Consider the following 21,948-nt stretch of genomic DNA (forward strand, 5'->3'; position numbering starts at 1 on the left):
TGTCTCCCTTAGAGATAGGGTGAGAGGTTCAGCCATCCGGGAGGGGCTCAGAGTAGAGCAGCTGCTCCTCCACATCGAAAGGAGCCAGCTGAGGTGGTTCGGGCATCTGACAAGGATGCCTCCTGGGTGAGGTGTTCCGGGCATGTCCCACCGGGAGGAGGCCCTGGGGATGACCCAGGACACGCTGGAGAGATTATATTTCTTGGCTGGCCTAAGAACGCCTTGGTGTTCCCCCGGATAAGCTGGAGGAGGTGGCTGAGGAGAGGGAGGTCTGGGCTTCTCTGCTTGGGCTGCTGCCCCCGCAACCCGGTCCCGGATAAAGTGGAAGAAGATGAATGGATCATTTTAGAGGAGAGGGTGACTTTGCCTATAAACATAAAAGTGTGTACAGTCAGGAGTTAAAGAGGGGCTTTATCAGGTGGGGAACTTTAAAATCGGTTGTAATGGCTCAGTGTGGGAAAAGAATCATATGTCACAATAATTTCTACTGAGAGCTCGAGTAGATTTTCTTAGTTTACAGGCTGTGATGAGCTGACCTACCGCTCTCTGTGCATGTACACAACTTAATTCAGCCAGATGTGAGCAGATGCTTCATGTGTTGTCCTGGCTGATTTCCATCCTCTACACTGACAGTACACCGTTTATGTTGGGTTTTTTCTAGAACATATAAAGTTGGTATGAAGTCAATGGATCTAAGCATCATCAGCTAAAATCTATATGAATCTCTGCTACTGTTCATGTAACCTAACTCTGTTCTTTACTTTAAGCATCACAGTACAGCAAACTAACCTGTTTATACTGCACTAACCTCCTGAGGATTTTCATGCAGCCTTTAGATAACACATCAGTCTACCTCAGTTTGTTTTGCAGCAGATTTCACAACATAAAAAACAGACCCAATCTTGATTTATAAACATGAGGACTTAGAGCTTACTTAGTGCCTTACTTATGTAAGCTTAGCTTAAATTTTCTAGTTAATCAAACACCACTGATCAGTCCTTATCTTTAAATCTAACCTCCTCTTCCTCTCCTGCCGCCTTTCTTATCTTTCTCCATCTCTGACTGAAGTTAGTTCTCTGTCTTTTCTCTCCCTGTGAAATACAGCAGCTAGACCTTCAGCTAGCAACACACTGAGACAAACCACACAGTTTATGTGTTTTCTGATGTTTGTTGATTTCTATGTCGCACATAGAATTGTAACATTTGAAATTACACTTGAAACAAGTAATCAGAAAAAACACTACTCAAGTACAGATACCTGAAAACTGCACTTAAGATCAGTAAATATTTGTAATTCATTACTTCCCACCTCTGTTCCTTGGTTGGTTACAAGTGGTTATTTGAGTTACTATTTCCTTATTGTCAACTCAAAGCAGTCTGGCCATTCTCCACTGAGGGTCTTTTTCCAGTACTTAAAACACCTCTCCTCCCCACTCTGATGCTTGGTATCAACTTCAGCAGGTGATCTTAACCATGTCTGCACACCTAAATCCATTGGGTTGCTGCTATGTGTTTGGCTGATGTTAATGAGCACTTGTACAACTGTGAATATCAAAATGTAGTTTTAATGACACAGGAGAGCTTTGATAGGTGCATCTGATTTTCTTTTTTTCAAAGCTCTCAACAATAACGATGTAGAACAAAATATAAATCATACAAGCAACAGTACAAATTCTCAGAAAGTACATAAGTAATAAGTAAATAAAAACTATATAATAAACCTTTCAGTCAGAGGTGAAGCTGATACATGTATCTGTGTACAGCTTTAACACTGCAAGGTTTTTTGGACCCCAGGAAGAATAATGCTGAGTTTAACTAATATGATTACATGTACATTTTCCATGAAGGTTTGAAAAACGTTAAATTTAATGGAATCTGGTCAAATGAAATTTACCTGATTGGTAAGTTTATACCAGGCATACCAATCCTTTGATTTTCTATATTTCAGGTTTTTGTTTTGTTTTTTTTGTTTTTAGCCTAATAAACTAACCACATATGCCGTGCTGCCACGAAGCGGTCAAACGGCATGATTGCAAAAAAAATCCGCTCACATTCTATTGGTTAATTAAACGTGACGTAACCCGGTAAAAACGGAAGTGTTGACGAAGTAACTGACAGCTTTTGTTTTCTGTTCCTTCAAAAGGCAAGTGTGACTCTTTTACTTGGTAGTTTTAACAGGTAAGCTTTGTGTTACTTCTCCGCAATTTTATGTAATGACAGTGCAGCATTACAAGATGTTTATAGGCACACTGCGAAGGCAGCGATGTCATAAAAGAGAGACACGACAGTCAACCAGCACTGAACTGGAGTAATCCTGTAGAAGTAAAGATGCTGATAAAATGATATCTCGCAGTGGGGCTTTAAAACCAAAGTCACCGAACATTTTCAGAGGTTTTGACTGTTTAGTGCTGTTTATTTTTTCTGTGTTGACGAACTTTACAACCTCGAAATAACTTCCTGGACCCGTTTCGTTAAGGTCGGGGTTGCCAGGTGCAACAGTGACACTGCTCGTCACTAGTTCACTGGAAGCTGTTTCCTTTCCACTCAGCTGTGTGTGATTTCTCCTCACAGCTACAGATATGAGCGACCTTCCCGTGAACCCTCTGGTTCTGATTGGTATCGGGTCCAGTTTTGCCTTCTCCGGCCTGTTTTATCACCTGTACAAAGAGAAGAAGAGAGAGTTGAAAGCGCTAAAGGCAAGTGACATGTCTGCTGTAAACCTTAAATACAGTCTGACCTTTATCATTCAAGTCAATCTTCTCCATTTTTAGGAAATCCCTGTTTTCAGACCAGATGAAGATTTGGTCAGGGTGCTTAATGCCACTCCCCACAGGCGGCTCCAGTATGTTGCTGTTGAAGGTAGAAATATGTCAACACACTGAATGAGCTCAGTCCTGGAGAGAGAGTTTTAAGAAGACTAATGATTTCCTACATGTCTGGTTTAAGGTCAGGTCCAGGCAGACGGGGAGCCTCTGACCAGCCAGTTCATCCCACGATGCTACGGTGTGATTCAGAAGATTGTTACAGTGGAGCATTGGAAATACTGGGACTCCACTGCTGCGAAATGGTGAATACCACTAAATAATACACCACAAATGTCTTTTTATTAATCTTCTGCTCTACTGAGAATGCATTCTCTTACAGGAACACCCGGATAGGGTGCAAAAAAGAGAGCAACAACTCTGTGCCCTTCAGTCTGATCAGCCCAGACGCCTACATCTCTGATGCAAGTGTGAGGGTGCACAACCCTTTAGAGGCCTCCGGCTGCTTTCTGGAAAGGGTTTATTACAAAATCAGAAATGCTGAGGAGGACCTTGTGAACTCATTGCTGCAAACCGTGGGTGGGGAGAAACCAGTGTCGAAGGAGGAGACGGAGGAAATGCTGCGCGTGGAGACCACCATGACGGGGTTCGGCGAGGTGGTGCTGGAGCGAGGCCAGGTGATGAGGCTACAGGCCCCAAAGGGTGGCCGCAAATACATCCTGGTGCCCACTGACCACAATAGCTTTTTGGACAGCCACAGGTCGTCAGCCGCCATGTGGAAGGCGCTGTCTGCCTTTACTGGGATAACTGGAACTGTAGTTCTGGCCTGTGTCATTCGTAGCTTGATGGATAAGCGAGACGAACGATCAAATTAGGGCAGAAGACGAAGGGTTTGGTGCAGGTTTTACTGGTTGCTAAAGTTGTGTCACAGCCTTTTCAATGCCTTTGGTGTTCTTTCATAGATTCTTTAAGAAACTCTCAGTGCTGACATAATTCTCTTGCATATTTTGAGTAGTTACAACGCTCACGGGCCGTTTCCTGTCATGTTCCAAGGCAAGCTTAGGGATTTCCAATCATGACCATGGGGGTGAAAAATTAGACACACTGGTGCGAATTAAACTTTTCTTAATACACATAAACAAAACTGTAAATGTAACATCAGTAAAACAAAAAGAAGCCAAATTCATACTAGTTCTGCATTTTAAAATGCATTGGTTTTATATTTTGAAGTATTTTGTCCCTCCCAGCCACCGTACTGAGCTGGATACTTCACAGATCTGCTAAATGAAAATTGTAATAAGTGTTCTCTAAGTTAATTAGATAAAGATTCAGTTCAGAAGTGTGTAAACATGCTTAAAGAGGAGTTAAAGACTGGTTTGGTTTGTTAAAGGCAGGCTGAAACCTGTGCGCTACTGTGAATTTTTTGCTTTTTGTGACGTTTCATGTAACATTATCTTAATCAAAACTGACGTTTTATTTTTGTTATAAAATTGTATTTTTCTAATTAATTGAGATTAAATTAAGTGTAATTTTACTCTTGGGTTGTTAACACACACACACTATACATTCAAGCTGTTATTTATAATGATTGCAGTTTATGCTTTACTTTTACTGTTGGTGCATTCCTTATGCAAACTCTGTCCACTCCTGACCATGAACTCATTCCACCTCCACCATAAAGAGGCTTCAAGTATCTATAATACAGCTTATGGTCAAAAGTAAAGAAGTGTATCCTTCCATGCATCTTCTACATCCTTGCACAGAGCAGCCAAGATGGAAGGAAGCATGTTCGCATAAAGAGAAGCGTTCTCTGAATCTGCCCAGAGAATTAATGAAATGTTTCATTTTCGTCAAATGTTGACAGATGAGACAGGAAGGCTTGAAATCTTATTATACTACAGTCTCCTACCTCTTGGATACTTTCCTTCTGTTCTGTTTTTAAAGTGAACAATCAGTTTCATTAAATAAAAAAAAATGACACAGTTGTCTGTTAAAACTTTTATTCCAAGCAGACCACAGGTCCTTTATTTGGATATTGACATTCACACCAGCCTTTACACGGCGTGGCATAATGTGATTAAAATATGTCCCCTTCAGCTACGCAGAGCACGTCCAGATGGTAACTAGATGCAGAAGCGTAAGAGTTCACCTTGTCATAACTTAAACTGCTCATCATTACTCTCCATCCTCCTCCGAAGACTCCTCAGCCTCTTCCAACCACTGGATGAACTTCTGCAGCTGTTTGAGATAAATAGATAAATTGTTGTTAGAAACCATGAAACTGCTGCAGAGGCCGTGAATGTAAAGCTATACTCAGGCTCAAATGTGAGTACATGAGGAAAGAATATATATAGCAGTTTATAGGCTGTTTCTCAAACATACGTACAGCACCCTTTTTTCTGTTTTCTATCCAGATGATCCCACACGGCTTCAATAATGTTAGATCTGGGCTCTGGGAAGGCCAGCCCATCATAATGATAGTGTTTCACTACATGTTTTTGTATCCAGGTGTGTTTTTACTGCTTTGGTCGTGTATTTGGGATCATTATCATGGTGAAAGATGAAGTTGTTGCCAATCAGATGCTACTGTATTAGGAATCAAATCTGAGAGTATTTTGACAAGATCCCCAACACCACTGGGAGCAATGCATCTCCAAACCATGAATGAGCCTCCACACTGTAATACAGATGGCTGCAGACACTGTTGTACCTCCATACATACTGTCAACAACGTGAACCAGAAAGTTTCAAATTTGCATTCATCAGTCTGTAAGATCTGTCACCAATAATTTTCAGAGCACTTCTTGTGTAATTTGGCAAACCTCAGACTTGTCTCCCTGTTTCACTTCCTTAAGAGTGGCTTCTTGACAGCCACTTTCCTACTGACAGTTTCCTATGAGGCTTCATGAACAGTAGATGGATCGACTAAAGGTTCTCTCAGTCACATCTTTGCAGGATATATATATAAATTTAAAATTGGTTCTTTGGTCTGCTATGTGTAAACAGCACTGGTTTATAGTTAGATGCCTTCACAGGTCATAGGTTGGTGTTAAGTGGCTTAACAGACAAAACGAATTCCTCTGAAAAAGATCAGTTACAAGGACTGGACTAAAAGTGAGTGAAAAAGAAGCCAATGTCCAAAGAAAAACTGAAAGAGTTTCAGAAAGCCTGGAGAATTAAAATATTACAGGAATGTCTGGGCCTCTTGGAAACAAAATATAAAAAAAATGGGGGGTAGCTCGACTGTACATTTGCACAGTACTGTAATTCCTTTCTTTACATATACATACATTTACACTAAACCTGTTCATAATGTGAATACTGAGCTTAAACTTTGTTGCTGCTCTGTGCTGTCTCCTGTAGTTCACACTGTACTTACCCCTTGGTTTTTGCGGAGCTGTCTGCTTTTGTCACTGGTGGCTCCCTGAGAGAACCAGCGCAGTATCATTTCCTCCTCCAAGATTTCCAGCTCGTACATATTCATGAGGACCTGAGTTACAAACAAAGCAGCATATTCATCCTCATCCTAACAGGCTGGATAAAGACACAGCAAACAATTAAAAACCATTGATTTTAACAATGCAGTTTTGCACGTATAAGTGCTCATTGCTCCTGACCTTGACCATAGCAGCCCAGTGGCTCTCCTGCTCCAGGAAGTGTTCCTCAAAGGCAGACAGGCAGTCTAGATGGTCCTGTGCTCTCTTCACATAATTCTTAAACACTGGCGCCCATTTCTTCAATAGCTGACAGCAGCATAAAGAAAAAGAAAAAAAGAAATGGAAAATAATTAAGTTTTTTGGGTTTTTTCTGAGCTTCTGTTTTGTCATATTAAAAGTAATAGACTTGTATCTTATTCACCGGCAGAAGCAGAGTAACGTATTGTGAAGGGGTGAGATGTGTGCCCTGCTGCTGGAAAGGGTACTCCAGTACCACTCGGGTTAAAATCTGCATCACCTCTTTCAGACTGATATTGTAGGCATACCTGGAAAAGGGAGGTTGGAGGGGGATTGGGAAATGTCAAACTAAGCAACAATTACTGCAAAGACGAGCAACACAGGTGTGAGTCAGTTCCCCCTTACTTTAGAGAGTTGATCTCAAGTACGAGGTTGTCACAGCTGATGTTCTCCTCCAAACCTCTCTGCAGGGTCCCGAGCACCTCCATGTGGAAGACTACATAAGAGAAAAAAACATGTATTAGTATTATTATTCGTTTTGCAGTTTGTGTTGTCATTTTCGGGCCAGGAGGGGGCAGTATGAGAGTTCCACATGCAGGCTAGCTAAATGAGACATGCCCTCTCACCTTTGACATCGTCCATCTCAGGGGAAGGAATCACCGGGTCATCGGGGTCATCAGTGTCGCTGTCTTCACTGTCACTCTCAGGGTCTGGATTCAACACCAAGCCTGGGAACACACAAAAACAAGCATGCTGGGACTTCAGCTGAAGCATCATGGGAAATGCCAGTTCCATGACGATGAACTGCTGCTCTACCCCAGAGACACTGCGACAGCTCCTCTTCCTCTGTGTCATCCAGACTGCTGGCCTTCCAGATGTAGCCTTTTCCTTCTGCTCCAACTTCTGCAGGATTGAAAACTGCAAGACAGGAGAACATTCACATCAAGCAGCTTGATAACATATAAACTGATCTAATACAGACTTAATACACACCTTTCTGTTTGGTTTTGTCCGATCTTTGGCCAACCTCAGCATCATCACTGAGGAATTCATCGTCATCCTCCTCTTCCTCCTCTGGATGGTGCATAGACACCACGGTGCCTTCTGGTAGAGAGATGTTTGGTCCAATTACCACCTGTAAAACAGTTCATAGAAACATTCAAATACGCAGATACTGCAAATCTGACTTTATATCTGATGACGTTTTACAAGACGATCACTGAATGCACGTCCCTGATTTCATGCATTGAACTAAGCGCGTGTACAAATAGCTATATATTTGTACTACTACTGTGGGTAATTACTTTTGCAGCAGGAAGGTGCAAAGGACCAACAGCCAGCAGACTGTAAGCCAAATCTGAAACCCTGTTTCCAGTTTGATTAAGACTAGTAAAATCATTCTCTTTTAGCGTAAATCAAAGCTACTTTTGGACATAAAAAAAGAACACAGAAGACTAAATATGAAGGACACAGGCAACCAACTGATTGGCTGAACTTTGCACAGATGCTAAAACCAAAATCCTTCTATCAGTATTGCTCAATATCTGACATAGTGTGGCATTGCAGTGGATATATATCAGATTCTTTTTTGCCCAGATTTGTGGCATCTCTACTAGACTCCAGAGGGTCACAGCTACTACACTAAATCCAGTTAAGAACCAGATATTTGCTGCGGTTATATTTCTGCAATAACAAGCCATTTTAGATCCTTTCACAGTTTTTGAAATCTGCTTATGTTTTCTCTAAAAAGGAGCAAAGAAATGTCAAGAAAAATGGAAAATTTGCCAGTCAAAATGCAATATCCTTAAACGCCTTTAAAATGCAACATCAATTTGCCACCAGACAGAGTTTGCTTTGCAATCGGATATAAAAGATGATGTGGAGCTTACATCATATGCTAGAACACACTGTTTCTTAAGAGTCACGCCCTCTTTGACCTCAGCCTTGTTGCAGATGACAGACTGGATGATCTCCACATTACTGGCAATGTGAACATGATTCCAGATGTAGGCATGATCCAGGACTACATTGTCACCTATTGCAGTGAACCAATAAAAAAAGAAAAATGTTAACTACACTTCTATAACTTAAAAATTGAAGCACTGAGTTTGAGTGGTGCTGGCCAGAGAGCTCACCTATGATGCAGTTGTCACCAATGACACTGTTCGAGATGTAACAGTTGGCACCGATGCTGGTATCACAGCCGATAAGAACGTTCTCCTCCATCTGGCTGCCATGGCCCAGGCTGACACCAGACGCCCTGTAGACATTGTGGCGAGAGTATGTGCAGCTATGTCCCTCCTGGTCTGTGAAGTTGGCTTCGGGGGTCAGGGGATAGACCCACCGCCGCACAAGGTCAGACGACACTGAGTCATACATTAGAAGGTTCGACACTCGGACACCATATCCGTCCTGTGTGACATGCACATGGATCTGGTTGCCCAGAATCTAAACAAAGAAAATGAACAAGGGTCAGAAATGCTCTAAATATTTTTTGTGGCATTATTCAAATTTCAGCATAATAATGCTTCCATAGTACCTCTTCATTGACCAAAAGCCCTCTAACAAAGTCATCTCTAGTTTGGTAGTCAAAATTGTCAGTGAAAAGCTCAGCAACCTGAAAAAATGACATCAAAAACAACAATGTTACTGCAGCCAACAATGACAGTTAAATATTTCCCCTGTGTGGACCAAAACCAACCTGCGGGGAGCAGATACTGATGTGGCTGTCCAGGAGGTCATGTCTGATTTCAAATTCCTCACTTCCACTGTGGAAAATATTCTGCAAGTACGACAAAGACTCAAAAAGTCAATCGAACCCCAAAATGCATCAAAGATATAACAGACTGCCAAAGATACAACTGTTTACCATTGGAAACTGTAGCTTCTTGAGCCCTTGTGTCTTCTGATAGTGTAAAATCTGCTGGCTCTTGCTGTCCACTGCCACAATGACGTCGTCTTCCTCACAACGAGATCTGTGACCCGGCGACGATTCTTTAAAGATCATGGTCATCACTGAGATGTTCTTGTCCATCTTTCGGCGATGCCTTAAGTGCACAAAAACACAGCCTTGTGGAAACACTTAGATCAACACCATTTCTCATGTAGAAAAAGGCTGGCCGGTGGACTTTTACCTGTGCTCCTGCAGAGCCTGGCTGATATCAATATTGGATACCACATCTCCGTAAACCAATATAAAGTCTGAGCGCACCAGGGACTTTGCATCAACATCCCGTAGCACATCCCCAAGGGAGCGGTACAGGTCCGAAGTAATGATGTGGACTGTGTTTGGAGAACTGGGTCGACACCACTTTGATTTCCTGTCAGACACAATATTCATAAGTTTTAATACAATAAGCTTCAGAAAACAAAAGCTCACACACACAGTAGCAGGGAAACTCACTGCAAGTGCGCCTTGATTTTACTGGCCATCCAGCAGCAGAATACAAATGTTTCCTGCACTCCAGTAGAAGTGAGGAACTCCAAGGTGTAGTCGATCATGGCAACGTTACCCAGCGGCAGCAGCGCCTGTCATCAATGAAAATCTGACAGTTAAGTGGAGCTAAACAATCCCGAGACTCGCGTGATTCTCTCATTTTAGCAACTACTGTACAGACAGCAACAAGCACGAGTTCAAATTTTGTTTGATTAAATGCTTTCATCATCCGTATGAGTGATGCCCTGTCACTGTTTACAGCATGGACACAAGCTAGCCTCCATTAGCATTTTGGTTAGCTTAGCTCACTGCCTACCCGCGGCTGGTCTTTGGTCACTGGGAAAAACCTCCGGTTGAAGCTGTCAGCGACTAAAACCGCCTGCAGCGGCTGTTCCTCTTCCTCCTGGTCTCCTGCACCTTTTCTACATGAAAGACCAGACGCCGACCGACTTTGTTTCCCCCCCTTACTAGCCATGTTTGACTCCCAGGTAGTAAGTACCAAACGCTTTCGTCAGACACAGCTACGGCAGCTGTAGCGGGACAATTCTGTGGTAGACAATCCCCGCGAGAGCGCGTGTGTGAAGAAAATTACAGTTTAATTTTCGTGGGTCACATACACATGTGGCCGCACATGTATGAATAACGCATGTATGATAACAGTGCCAAACAGCAAAGTTGAAACAACACCACTTCCATATATATATATATATATATATATATATATATATATATATATATATATATATATATATATATATATATGACATGACACCCGGAATGGCTAACTGAAGGCCGGACGGTCCTGATCCCCAAGGACCCCAAGAAGGGACCGGTCCCCTCCAACTACCGACCAATAACCTGCCTCAGTACTACATGGAAGCTCCTGTCAGGCATCATATCGGCTAAGATGAACAGGCACATGGGTCAATACATGAGCGGGACACAGAAAGGAATTGGCAAGAATACCAGAGGTGCAAAACACCAGCTACTGGTAGACAGAACAATCAGCCGAGACTGCAAGACCAGACTGACCAACCTGTGCACTGCCTGGATTGATTACAAGAAGGCCTATGACTCAATGCCCCACAGCTGGATACTGGAATGCCTAGAATTGTACAAGATCAATGGGACCCTAAGAGCCTTCATCAGGAACTCAATGGGGATGTGGCGTACAACACTAGAGGCCAACTCCAAGCCCATAGCACAAGTTACCATCAAGTGCGGGATCTACCAAGGAGATGCTCTGTCCCCACTGCTGTTCTGCATAGGCCTGAACCCCCTCAGTGAGATCATTAACAAGACTGGCTACGGATACCGACTACGGAACGGAGCAGTTGTCAGCCACCTCCTGTACATGGATGACATCAAGCTGTATGCCAAGAGTGAACGAGACATCGATTCACTGATCCACACTACCAGGCTATACAGCAATGACATTGGAATGTCGTTCGGACTGGAGAAGTGTAGTCGGATGGTAACAAAGAGAGGGAAGGTAGTCAGAACTGAGGGGATTGAACTACCAGAAGGCAACATTGCAGACATAGAGGACAGTTACAAGTACCTGGGGATCCCGCAGGCAAATGGGAACCATGAAGAGGCCGCTAGAAAGGCTGCAACCACCAAGTACCTGCAGAGGGTCAGGCAAGTCCTGAGGAGTCAGCTGAATGGTAAGAACAAGATCCGGGCCATCAACACATACCGTGATCAGGTACCCTGCTGGGGTAATAGGCTGGCCAAAGGAGGAGATAGAAGCCACTGACATAAAGACAAGAAAGCTCCTTACCATGCATGGAGGGTTTCACCCCAAGTCCAGCACCCTGAGGCTGTACGCTAAGCGGAAGGAAGGGGGCCGGGGACTGGTGAGTGTCAGCACCACAGTCCAGGATGAGACAAGGAACATCCAAGAATACATTGGGAAGATGGCCCCAACTGACCGAGTGCTCAGTGAATACCTCAGGCAGCAGAAACCCAAGAAAGAGGGAGGAGACGAGGAACCATCATGGAAGGACAGGGCCCTGCACGGTATGTACCACCGGCAGATAGAGGAGGTGGCTGATATCCAGAAATCCTACCAGTGGCTGGACAAAGCTGGACTGAAAGACAGCACAGAGGCACTAATCATGGCAGCACAAGAACAAGCTCTGAGTACAAGATCCATAGAGGCTGGGGTCTATCACACCAGGCAAGACCCCAGGTGCAGGCTGTGTAAAGATGCCCCAGAGACAATCCAGCACATAACAGCAGGGTGCAAGATGCTAGCAGGCAAGGCATACATGGAACGCCATAACCAAGTGGCCGGCATAGTGTACAGGAACATCTGTGCCGAGTATAACCTAGAAGTCCCGAGGTCAAAATGGGAGATGCCCCCAAGGGTGGTGGAGAATGACCGAGCTAAGATCCTGTGGGACTTCCAGATACAGACGGACAAAATGGCTAACCAACCGGACATAGTGGTGGTAGACAAACAGAAGAAGACGGCCGTAGTGATCGATGTAGCGGTTCCGAATGACAGCAATATCAGGAAGAAGGAACACGAGAAGCTGGAGAAATACCAAGGGCTCAGAGAAGAGCTCGAGAGGATGTGGAGGGTGAAGGTAACGGTGGTCCCCGTGGTAATCGGAGCACTAGGTGCGGTGACTCCCAAGCTAGGCGAGTGGCTCCAGCAGATCCCGGGAATAACATCGGAGATCTCTGTCCAGAAGAGCGCAGTCCTGGGAACAGCTAAGATACTGCGCAGGACCCTCAAGCTCCCAGGCCTCTGGTAGAGGACCCGAGCTTGAAGGATAAACCGCCCGCAGGGGCGTGCTGGGTGTTTTTTTATATATATACTGATTTCACTCAGGCCTGTCCACGGTGCTCACCGCTTCTCGCCCTAAGGTAGCAGAGTTCCGTTGATGGAACCAGATGTGCAGCCTACCAGTTCCAGATGCAGTAATGCACCCTCATAGACCTGATTGGAAAATCAGGTTTGTGAACTGAGTACTGATGTTTTCTTTTCCAAAAAGAACTTCGAAATCTCGATTAGTCTGACCACAAAACAGTTTGTTTTTTTTCACTATGTCTCACTCAATTTCAAAAGAGCTGTGGCCGCAAGAAGATGATCGCATTTTCACCTGAGTTTGTGGATGGCAGTGATTTCCATGACAGAATCATGCCTGTTTTTAATGCAGTGCCACTGGCTCAGAGTGCAGTCCCACAATTCTCTGTTTCTTGATATTATGTGTTGTAGATGATTCAAAGCCATTGGGATGAAAATTATTATGAAACTGTTTCACAATTTATAGTTGTTTTTTTTTTACATAGTGGTGAACCTCTGCCCACCTTTACTTGAGAAGCTTTGCCCCTCTAAGATGCTCTTTTTATTTCCAGTCCTGTTAATGACCTGTTCCCAGCTAACTTAATTAGTTCCAAAATGTTCCTCTACCCATTTCTTTTCAGTGCCACCTACTTTTCCAGTCTTTTGTTGTCCTCATGCCTACCCTTTTTTGAGACATGCTGCTGTCATCAAATTTAAAACCTTATTTTTGTCTTATAATGGCACATCCTCTCAGTTTAAACATTTCATATGTTCTCTGTGTTCTGTGAATAAAATGTGGGTTTATGCAGTTTTCAAATCAGTGCATTCTGTGTTTAATTACATTTCACACAGCGTCCTGTTTTATTAACTAATTTGGTGTGGTTATAGATTTTAAAAGAGATTACAAAATATTCATCTGGTGTAAATGAAATCCACGCTCAAGCTGCTGAAATTTTTTAAATTACATAAAAGAAAAATGTGACCTCCATGTGGAACATGGAATCTCAGTACACTCATACAATCAGCTCCTGTTAATGTTTTATTAATTTTATGATACTGGCACTGGAAGGCTAAGTACAGCAGTTTATTTCAGCTTCAAAGGAAATTTTCATTCAATACTAAAAGGAAAGACAGATGTGTGAGTTATAAAAGCACACTGTAAAATAAATAAAGGAAGGTATTATTTGTCTTTTTATTGATGGCCTTTACATCTCTGATGTGCTTGCTGAAGTTTATGGGCTCTTCATACAACTTGTGGCTTTACATAAATGCAGTATTGGATATTGGAAAAACATCATTTGCAAAAACTGTGGTGCATGGACTCTTTTTCTCTAAACTCCTATATTTTGTGTTGGACCACAAATCGCACTGTCAATATGAATAATGCTTAAATGACACGTATGTAGTCCAGAAATAGTAATTTAAATAGTAATTCATTTTTAAAATAATGATGATCTTTACCATATCTTCTCACAGAACATGTGAACAACCTGTTTTACTTTAACAGAAACAAAAACATCTGGCTCCTGCCATCCAGACATTTAAACAGGAACCATCATTCGCTGTTCTGTCAAAGCTCGACAGTTTGTCACACCGTTCTCTCTAAGCCTTCTTAAAAGGCATTACGCCGACAGGTGTTTGGTTATCTTCTTGGTATGCTCCAACACCAAGTCGTATTGCAGGGTCTTGGACTTCCAGGACTCCGGGATTCCCTCAAGTCCGACCTAGAAAAATGAGAACAGAACATTTCATAAATCAAACTTAAAATATGTGCATGTGAATATATTAGATTAGCAGACAGCCCCACCTGAGCCCCAAGACAGGCTCCTATGAAGGATCCTCTGCTGCAGGTGCATCCCCCGCAGCTCATGGTGTCTCTGACAGCCGTCTCATAGCGAGTGGCTGTCAGGACTCCGTGCAGCGCGGCTTGGAACGCACCGGGCAAACCTGAAACATCAGAGGCAGATGTGAATGGCATGAAGGCATTTTTCCTGGTTTGTCTCACAGCTATCCAAATTACACATACCGCTTTTTTACCACGTTACTGTTAAGGACTACACTGATGGCAGAGGTTGAAGGAGCTTATCAAAGATACCTCATGCATTTGTGAAGACAGAGGGGATCAGCTCTTGCGGAGTTTTGGATAAATTCTCCTTCACCTGGTGGATGTGTCCTGAAATCAGGCAGAGAGGGTGCAGTAGTGAGTCACACATAAGATAAGATATTAACTAAAATACTAAACATAACTCTCTGCATATCTCTTTATCCTATAATCGTTATGTCGCATTGGAACTGAACCTTCAGAGAATAAGGTAAAATAAACTCTTTGATCACATGAGTCGGTCTCATGACTTTAACACAGGGAAGGAAATATGCTGCTGGCCTCACGTACCGATGACTGCTTTGTCTAAATCTTGAGGCTGCTTTCTGTTTGGGTCATTCAGCTGATTGAGCACCGCGTCCAAGGCTTTTGGATCTGGACCATTCAGGATGAAATGTTCCAGAAACCTGGGAAAAGAAGTCAGTGTGGAGCATTTCCGTTTTATGTTTTTCTTTATACATCTTTGTAGAACAGTATTAAATACACTCAACAAAAATATAAACGCAACACCTTTGTTACTGCTCCCATTCCCCATGGGATGGACGTAGAGACCTAAAATTCATTCCAGATACACAATATAACCATCCCTCCCAAACAGTGGTCACAAATCAGTCCAAATGTGTGGTAGTGGGCACATCTGCTATATTGAGATAATCCATCCCACCTCACAGGTGTGCCACATCAGGATGCTGATCTGACATCATGAGTAGTGCACAGGTGTACCTCAGACTGCCCACAACAAAAGGCCACCCTGGAATGTGCAGTTTTTTGCGCTATTGGGGGTCTGGGGACCCAGAACCGGTCAGTATCTGGTGTGACCACCATTTGCCTCATGCAGTGCAACACATCGTCGCATGGAGTCTATCAGATTGTCAATTGTGGCCTGTGGAATGTTGGTCCACTCCACTTCAATGGCTGTGCGAGGTTGTTGGATATTCGTGGGAACTGGTACACGCTGTCGTATACGCCGGTCAAGCACATCCCGAACATGCTCAATGGGTGACATGTCCGGTGAGTATGCTGGCCATGCAAGAACTGGGACATTCTCAGCTGCCATCTGCCCTGAACAATGTGAACCATGATTCATCCGTGAAGCGCACACCTCTCCAACGTGCCAGACGCCATCGAATGTGAGCATTTGCCCACACAAGTCTGTTACGGCGACGAGCTGGAGTCAGGTCAAGACCCCGATGAGGACGACGGGCATGCAGTTGAGCGTCCCTGAGACGGTTTCTGACAGTTTGTGCAGAAATTGTTTGGTTGTGCAAACCAATTGTTCCAGCAGCTGTCTGGGTGGCTGGTCTCAGGCGATCTTGGAGGTGAACCTGCTGGATGTGGAGGTCCTGGGCTGGTGTGGTTACACGAGGTCTGCGGTTGTGAGGCCGGTTGGATGTGCTGCCATATTCTCTGAAACGCCTGTGGAGACGGCTTATGGTTGAGAAATGAACATTCAATGCACGGGCGACAGATCTGGTTGACATTCCTGCTGTCAGCATGCCAATTGCACGCTCCCTCATTGCTTGTGGCATCTGTGGCATTTTGCTGTGAGACAAAACTGCACATTCCAGGGTGGCCTTTTGTTGTGGGCAGTCTGAGGTACACCTGTGCACTACTCATGATGTCAGATCAGCATCCTGATGTGGGACACCTGTGAGGTGGGATGGATTATCTCAATATAGCAGATGTGCCCACTACCACACATTTGGACTGATTTGTGACCACTGTTTGGGAGGGATGGTTATATTGTGTATCTGGAATGAATTTTAGGTCTCTACGTCCATCCCATGGGGAATGGGAGCAGTAACAAAGGTGTTGCGTTTATATTTTTGTTGAGTGTATGTGTTCTGATTTTGCCTCACTACAGAGAAAGGTGTAATCAACCATGCAGCCAAACTGGAATGATCTTTAGAGACACTCAGCTTTCATGTGGCTGATCAGTTTATTAAAATGTGAAATGTGTTCTCTTCCCTATTTTTATACTCTCTGCTCCAAATACTTCTTATTATGCCCAATTTTAATTACCAGATCTAATAGTCTATTGTGGTTTCCAGGTTAAAAACTAAGTTTTATTATTAACCCTTAAATAGCCAATTCTAATCCAACATGTGTAAATAAGTGAAACTGGTGTGCTGGAAGATGTCCTGACCTCGCTGCTGCTAGAGTCTCTGCCACACATTCATCATTGTTCTGGGTGACACGGATGGCCTGTTCCACCTTCTCCAGCATATCGGGCTGTCCTGCATAAAAAGCCACTATAGGAGCCAGTTTGGCTATTCCATCAATCTGACAGTCGTTCTCACAACCTGAAGGAAACCAGGACATATTTAGGTTAGAGATGTTTGTCTTCATAACATCAAACTGTGAATAATTTCAGAAGCTTTACCCGTCTCCTCTTTGCCTGCATCCACATTCTTCAGGAAGCTCTTTAAACTTGCATGTCTCCACGGCCCATCGATAGGCAGCTGAGGTCTTGGCCCTGCAGAAGTCCAAATTGCATATTTTGTCAAAAAGGTAACGGACCTCAGGGATATCTCCAAGATTTCTCTTACCTCCCCTCTCTCTGTAAGGATCATTGACGGGCGTGTCATACTCTGATCCTGGCCCAAAAACTTTCAGTGTGCGCTGCTTCAGGTCATCAATGTTTAGACCTGGTCAGAGAGATCAGGCATCTTAGACAGTGTGTGAAAATTCCCTACACACTGCACGAACCGAGTCCCTGCATGTAGACTATGTGGCTCTAGAGTAATGCGTAATATTTCTTTGAGGACAGCCCACTTTCTTCTATTTTCCTTATATCACTTGTACAGATATGAGGCAATTTCATGTGTCCAGTTCTAGTTAATCCCTTTATGTTGGACCAAGTGCTACTTCTGGTAGAATTTAAAGCAAATCCATCCATGAATTTATCAATAATTCTACTGACAAACAGAAAAAACAAACTGAATCAACTGCATAACTTCGCTTGCTGTAGATAGTAGTAATCTGAAACCTACTATGACCTATAGAAATGTAAGTTTAGTTTAATTTTAGGGATAAAGTCAGCAGCACTACCTCCACATTCAGACAGGGACTCCAGCAGGACATATGCCTGGTCTCCATAGCAACTCTGCTTGCCAGTCTCCCTCCTGTAAAAAGGGTTAGCGGACTCAGGGTGGAATTCTGGGTTTGGATTCAGAGCCAGGATCCCCTTTAACTTCTGGAGGTCGTACACCCAGTGGAGAGGCTGTGCTGCAAGAGACAAGATAATTACACTCTGAACCTTGACATTACTCAAAACCTAAGGAGATGTGTTAAAAATAAGGACGGACTGAAAATCCACTTCTACTCGTACAACCTGAAGATCTGAGTACTCAACTCAAACCAGGAAGCTCTCAGCTCAGCTGAAAGATACCTGCTAACCTTATGGCAGCTCAAAAGTTATAGTCTTGACAGATTTGACAGGCGACAGAGTTTATCAGTCTCTCACATTGTTGTGGAAGAAATCTGGCCCACTCTTCTTTACAAAATTGATTTAGTTCATTGATGTCTGTTTTCATTTATGCACAGTTCTCTTAAGGTCCCATAATCGAATTGCAATCAGGGTGAGGTCTGGACTTTGACAGGCCCATCGCAACACGTGGATTCTTTTATTTTTCCAGCGATTTTTTTTTTTTTTTTAAAGAGATTTGCTGCTGTCCTTGGATCATTGTCTTGTTGCATGATCCAATTTTGAGGTGCCTGAGGTGCTCACACTTGTGATGATCAATTAATCAGGTGCACCACTAAACTAACCCTGCCATGGAAGTAGTATGGTGATATTGAGTGTTTCACAGAACAGCATTTTAGTCCCCTATAAAAACTGTCTTTCCAGTTATTAAACACAAGCATGATTACTTTCATAGATCATCAATGTAAAATAAGTGTGACACTATTAATACCTGCAGCATCTGCCACTGCTGATCCCATGATGGCTCCTATTGCCCTGTTTGCCAGAGCTGAAGCCATCTGCAAAAATGTACAAAGAATTAAATACATTTAAAAAAAAAAGAAATTTTAAATGAAATGAACAGTTAATTTCATTATTTTGGCAGAGTGGACTGTTTAAATTTTCTTAAAATTAACATTTTCTGTTTCCCGCTTTAGTAATGTGGCTAAAAATTATTTTCTATTGCTCACTATTTTATAATGACAAACCATTAATCCGGTATTCAAAAGCTTAAGCTTTGAGCAAACATAAGAGAGTTAGTGACAGTGACAGGGCATTTCTCTTATTATATTTCCCAGCAGTCGGTTTTCTACTGTAACAAAACTCTCCAGCTGATAAGCGGTCATATCGATTTCATCTGCGCTCGACTACCTTTCCTAATCACCTGACAAATCGAGCACAGCTTGGCGGAGCTTTCACCAACTTGTAGCCAGCTAAATGATTAGAAGCTTGGTAGCTACTCACAGAAATATAGCACTTGCTGTTTGTACTCGTTCAAGCTACAGCTAGCAACCACGACAGCAGAGTGCTAGCTAACATACTCTTAGCTAGCATAAACTAGCGAGTTGCTGAGGCATAAATAAAGTTCATAAAGAAAAGTCTGACCTTAGCCTGCGTTATATGTAGCCCACAGCGTACCGTAATTCGTTTAAAACCTTTTACACCAGCAGTACGAGCACCAGCACCACAACAACACACTTTGATTCTGAAACTTGTTACGAAAGCTTCGGCACCGCCCACAATGAAATGTCTCAATTACCCGGGCCCTCCTCCGGCGAGGAGAGGAACTGTGGTCCTGCATGAGGAAGTCAGAAGTAAAAGAGAAGAGTGTGAGGGTGATGAAAGACATGAATGATGACAGCAAGACAGTAGTGAGGTCTGTGGTAGCAGCTACTGGTAGAAGGTTTAGGCATGATGTGTCATTACATAAGGTGCCCTGAGCCCCTTCTTGTTTGCAGTGGTGATGGACAGATTCCTGGTCTGGCAGGAGTCTTGATAGTCTATGATGAGAAGAAGCATGAAGGTCAATAAAAACCAGACAGAATATGTGTATTTTGTGGTTTTAATGCTTAAAAAAAACATTAATTCACCAGCTTATATAAATGAAGATGGATAACTGAAATTCATAATGACAATTCATAATGGTCTTTTTGCATTTAATGATAGTTTTTCAATGTGCTTTTCACTGTTAGCAGAGCCAATGTTGTGTCAAAAAGGGATTGCTGTCCAAAAAGTGATTTACAGTATTTAAAGGTATCAAGTATTAGTCTTGGAAGAACACAGCTCTTTACCATTAGGCTTCCTGCTGTTGTGTAATGAAAAATTCTGGGTGCAAGTGTAACCCAGGTTATGTTCCTAAGTATGAGTTTGTGATCATTTGGCAGGCATTGAACGCATCACAGTGCTGTGAGCATAGGAGCCTAATGGTGTGTTCTTCCAAGCTAGCTGACTTACTACTGGTGTAAAAGGTTTTAAACAAATTACAGTGCTATATATCTGTGTGTAGCTACCGAGCTTCTAATCATTTAGCATTATACAGTCATTGAGTTATACCCAGGCAAAAAATGTGTTCTCATTTGTGCCCAAGATGAATGTTCACTGCTGTTTAAGGGTATTGCAGGTTTTAAAACGCATTTAAATCGTTCTTATAGTACTTCTTGGGATGATACATGTAATGTTCAAAATCCACATCCACTGAACATGGATTCCAGTTGAAATTAATTTCAGAGTGCAATATGATTCAAAGAGAAACGAATCATCTGCTTTATATGAGCAAGTTCCAGTAAATGACACTTTCATTTATGTACCTATTTTGAAAGAGTTGATTTTCAAAAATGCAGAAGTTTCACAACACATGAATAAACCAGCTACTGTATGTGATGGCAGATGTTAGCGACATCAACCATTAGTCTCAAAATCCAATGGCGCACTGCAAATTTAAGTTAACTGTCAACACAGGTGCACTGCACTGTGAGCTATTCCAAACTGCTACAAACCTTCCAGGGCACAAGAAAGATTGAGGGGACTGGCAGAAATTAGTATTAACAACAAAGTTGGCCATCACATTTCTTGTAATGATGTAATAAATGATTTTGCCTCTAGAGCAAGGGAAAGCTCTAAGCTGGGAAACAAAGGTGTTAAGATGGAGTGTTGAGGAAAAACAAAAAAGTCAAATGTTTGGAGTCCAATCATTCATTTTGAAATGTAGTTCTTCCTATTTTTAGCCAAGTGTTTACACATTTTTACAGTTTTCAGAACAAATTATTCAACTTTGGATTTGATTTATAAATCCCTTGTTTCACCTACCTCTATTAATTTACAATATTTAAACATTTCTCTGATATTTTTTATTTTATTTAATACTTTGTTTTGTAGATTTTCATTTATTTTCACTTACAACATATTAACTAGGTAATGTTTTATTTAAGGAGTTTTTGTTGTATTTCTATTTTTTGTAGTACTTCATTGTTGCACATTACTCTTACAGTTTATTTAAAACTAGAAATAATAAAGCAGTTGAGGTGTTTCAGCCTGTGACATTCAGTATCTGTTGGTGCTTCAGCTGTTTGAATAAGTGTAAGTCAACGCCAGGCCACGCTTCCAGCTGAGTCTTTAAGTAGTGTGTAACACCATGAATGAGGAACAGTAAATGTCAATAACTGATCAAGAGTAAGTTTTTCTTAGTCTTTCAATGAAACACATGGACAGGCACCTAGGATTAAATCTTTTGATTCGTCATCCACAGCTCTCATCATGAATGACTTCTCCTGTAACACAGAGCGCTTCAACACTTTCATCACTTCTGACAACAAGAGATTTCTGTGTGTAAAACCAGGCAGTTATGCAATTGCTCAGAAATGATCTGTCCATAGACAAGGACGCAGGTGCCCACCTATGACCTGGTTTATTAATACTAAGCTAAAGAAGAAATGATCTCACTGTAGTTCTCACAGCTCAGGACAAGCAGACACCTGATGACTACTGAATGGAACTAAAACAAGAATTCATAATTATGTTTGTCTATGTTTGATAAAACTCTGCATATGCAGTCAGGAGACTGATGACCTGTGAAATGAGCTGTTAGAAATGTGCAGATATGTGTAAACATTATATGTAGCAAAACTTCTGACCTACAGGAAATGATGACATCGGATATGATGGCTGCTATAAAACAAAAAATCATTCATATGATAAAAATGAACAAGTTGTGTTT

The 21,948-nt window shown here is 42.4% G+C and overlaps 3 protein-coding genes across 7 annotated transcripts; 1 reads left to right on the top strand and 2 right to left on the bottom strand.

Annotated features, from left to right (window-relative positions):
* The first annotated feature begins 2,076 nt into the window (after window positions 1–2,076).
* Window positions 2,077–3,917, top strand: mul3 (mitochondrial E3 ubiquitin protein ligase 3). 2 transcript variants are annotated; one of them, XM_026150217.1, is made up of 5 exons: window positions 2,077–2,143; window positions 2,572–2,696; window positions 2,772–2,859; window positions 2,947–3,067; window positions 3,145–3,917. In XM_026150217.1, exons 2-5 carry the CDS (start codon window positions 2,580–2,582, stop codon window positions 3,635–3,637), a joined length of 819 nt encoding a protein of 272 aa, XP_026006002.1. In that variant the 5' UTR covers window positions 2,077–2,143; window positions 2,572–2,579; the 3' UTR covers window positions 3,638–3,917. The 2 variants fall into 2 exon arrangements, with proteins under 2 accessions (XP_026006002.1, XP_026006001.1); XM_026150216.1 differs by having other exon boundaries at window positions 2,086–2,178.
* Window positions 3,918–4,745: 828 nt separating this feature from the next.
* Window positions 4,746–10,441, bottom strand: eif2b5 (eukaryotic translation initiation factor 2B, subunit 5 epsilon). The gene is made up of 16 exons (XM_026150215.1): window positions 10,189–10,441; window positions 9,840–9,964; window positions 9,571–9,756; window positions 9,306–9,483; window positions 9,138–9,218; window positions 8,976–9,053; window positions 8,572–8,884; window positions 8,326–8,471; window positions 7,430–7,571; window positions 7,253–7,354; window positions 7,063–7,164; window positions 6,842–6,932; window positions 6,621–6,744; window positions 6,380–6,505; window positions 6,142–6,252; window positions 4,746–5,000 (listed from the first exon to the last, which is right to left on the bottom strand). Exons 1-16 carry the CDS (start codon window positions 10,345–10,347, stop codon window positions 4,938–4,940), a joined length of 2,127 nt encoding a protein of 708 aa, XP_026006000.1. The 5' UTR covers window positions 10,348–10,441; the 3' UTR covers window positions 4,746–4,937.
* A 3,299-nt stretch (window positions 10,442–13,740) lies between these two features.
* Window positions 13,741–19,476, bottom strand: LOC113011269 (crystallin J1A-like). Of its 4 annotated transcripts, none has more exons than XM_026150732.1 (10): window positions 19,374–19,476; window positions 18,688–18,754; window positions 17,822–17,998; window positions 17,320–17,418; window positions 17,154–17,246; window positions 16,917–17,073; window positions 15,062–15,177; window positions 14,765–14,842; window positions 14,477–14,616; window positions 13,741–14,393 (listed from the first exon to the last, which is right to left on the bottom strand). In XM_026150732.1, exons 2-10 carry the CDS (start codon window positions 18,752–18,754, stop codon window positions 14,292–14,294), a joined length of 1,029 nt encoding a protein of 342 aa, XP_026006517.1. In that variant the 5' UTR covers window positions 19,374–19,476; the 3' UTR covers window positions 13,741–14,291. The 4 variants fall into 4 exon arrangements, with proteins under 4 accessions (XP_026006517.1, XP_026006516.1, XP_026006518.1 ...); XM_026150731.1 differs by having other exon boundaries at window positions 19,341–19,475; XM_026150733.1 differs by lacking the exon at window positions 19,374–19,476 and adding an exon at window positions 19,200–19,286.
* Between the last annotated feature and the right edge of the window lie 2,472 nt (window positions 19,477–21,948).

This window comes from Astatotilapia calliptera, chromosome 18 (genome assembly GCF_900246225.1).
Source record: "Astatotilapia calliptera chromosome 18, fAstCal1.2, whole genome shotgun sequence".
Taxonomy (NCBI): domain Eukaryota; kingdom Metazoa; phylum Chordata; class Actinopteri; order Cichliformes; family Cichlidae; genus Astatotilapia; species Astatotilapia calliptera.

What these genes read in the sequence shown, in the direction of transcription:
- mul3 (XM_026150217.1), top strand. Translation starts at nt 2,580, where the DNA reads ATGAGCGACCTTCCCGTGAACCCTCTGGTTCTGATTGGTATCGGGTCC. An exon ending in GAGAGTTGAAAGCGCTAAAG is followed by an intron (nt 2,697 to 2,771) that starts GCAAGTGACATG and finishes CTCCATTTTTAG; the next exon opens with GAAATCCCTGTTTTCAGACC. An exon ending in GACTCCACTGCTGCGAAATG is followed by an intron (nt 3,068 to 3,144) that starts GTGAATACCACT and finishes ATTCTCTTACAG; the next exon opens with GAACACCCGGATAGGGTGCA.
- eif2b5 (XM_026150215.1), bottom strand. Translation starts at nt 10,347, where the DNA reads ATGGCTAGTAAGGGGGGGAAACAAAGTCGGTCGGCGTCTGGTCTTTCA. An exon ending in TGACCAAAGACCAGCCGCGG is followed by an intron (nt 9,965 to 10,188) that starts GTAGGCAGTGAG and finishes CATTGATGACAG; the next exon opens with GCGCTGCTGCCGCTGGGTAA. An exon ending in CTTGAGATCAACTCTCTAAA is followed by an intron (nt 6,745 to 6,841) that starts GTAAGGGGGAAC and finishes TCCCTTTTCCAG; the next exon opens with GTATGCCTACAATATCAGTC.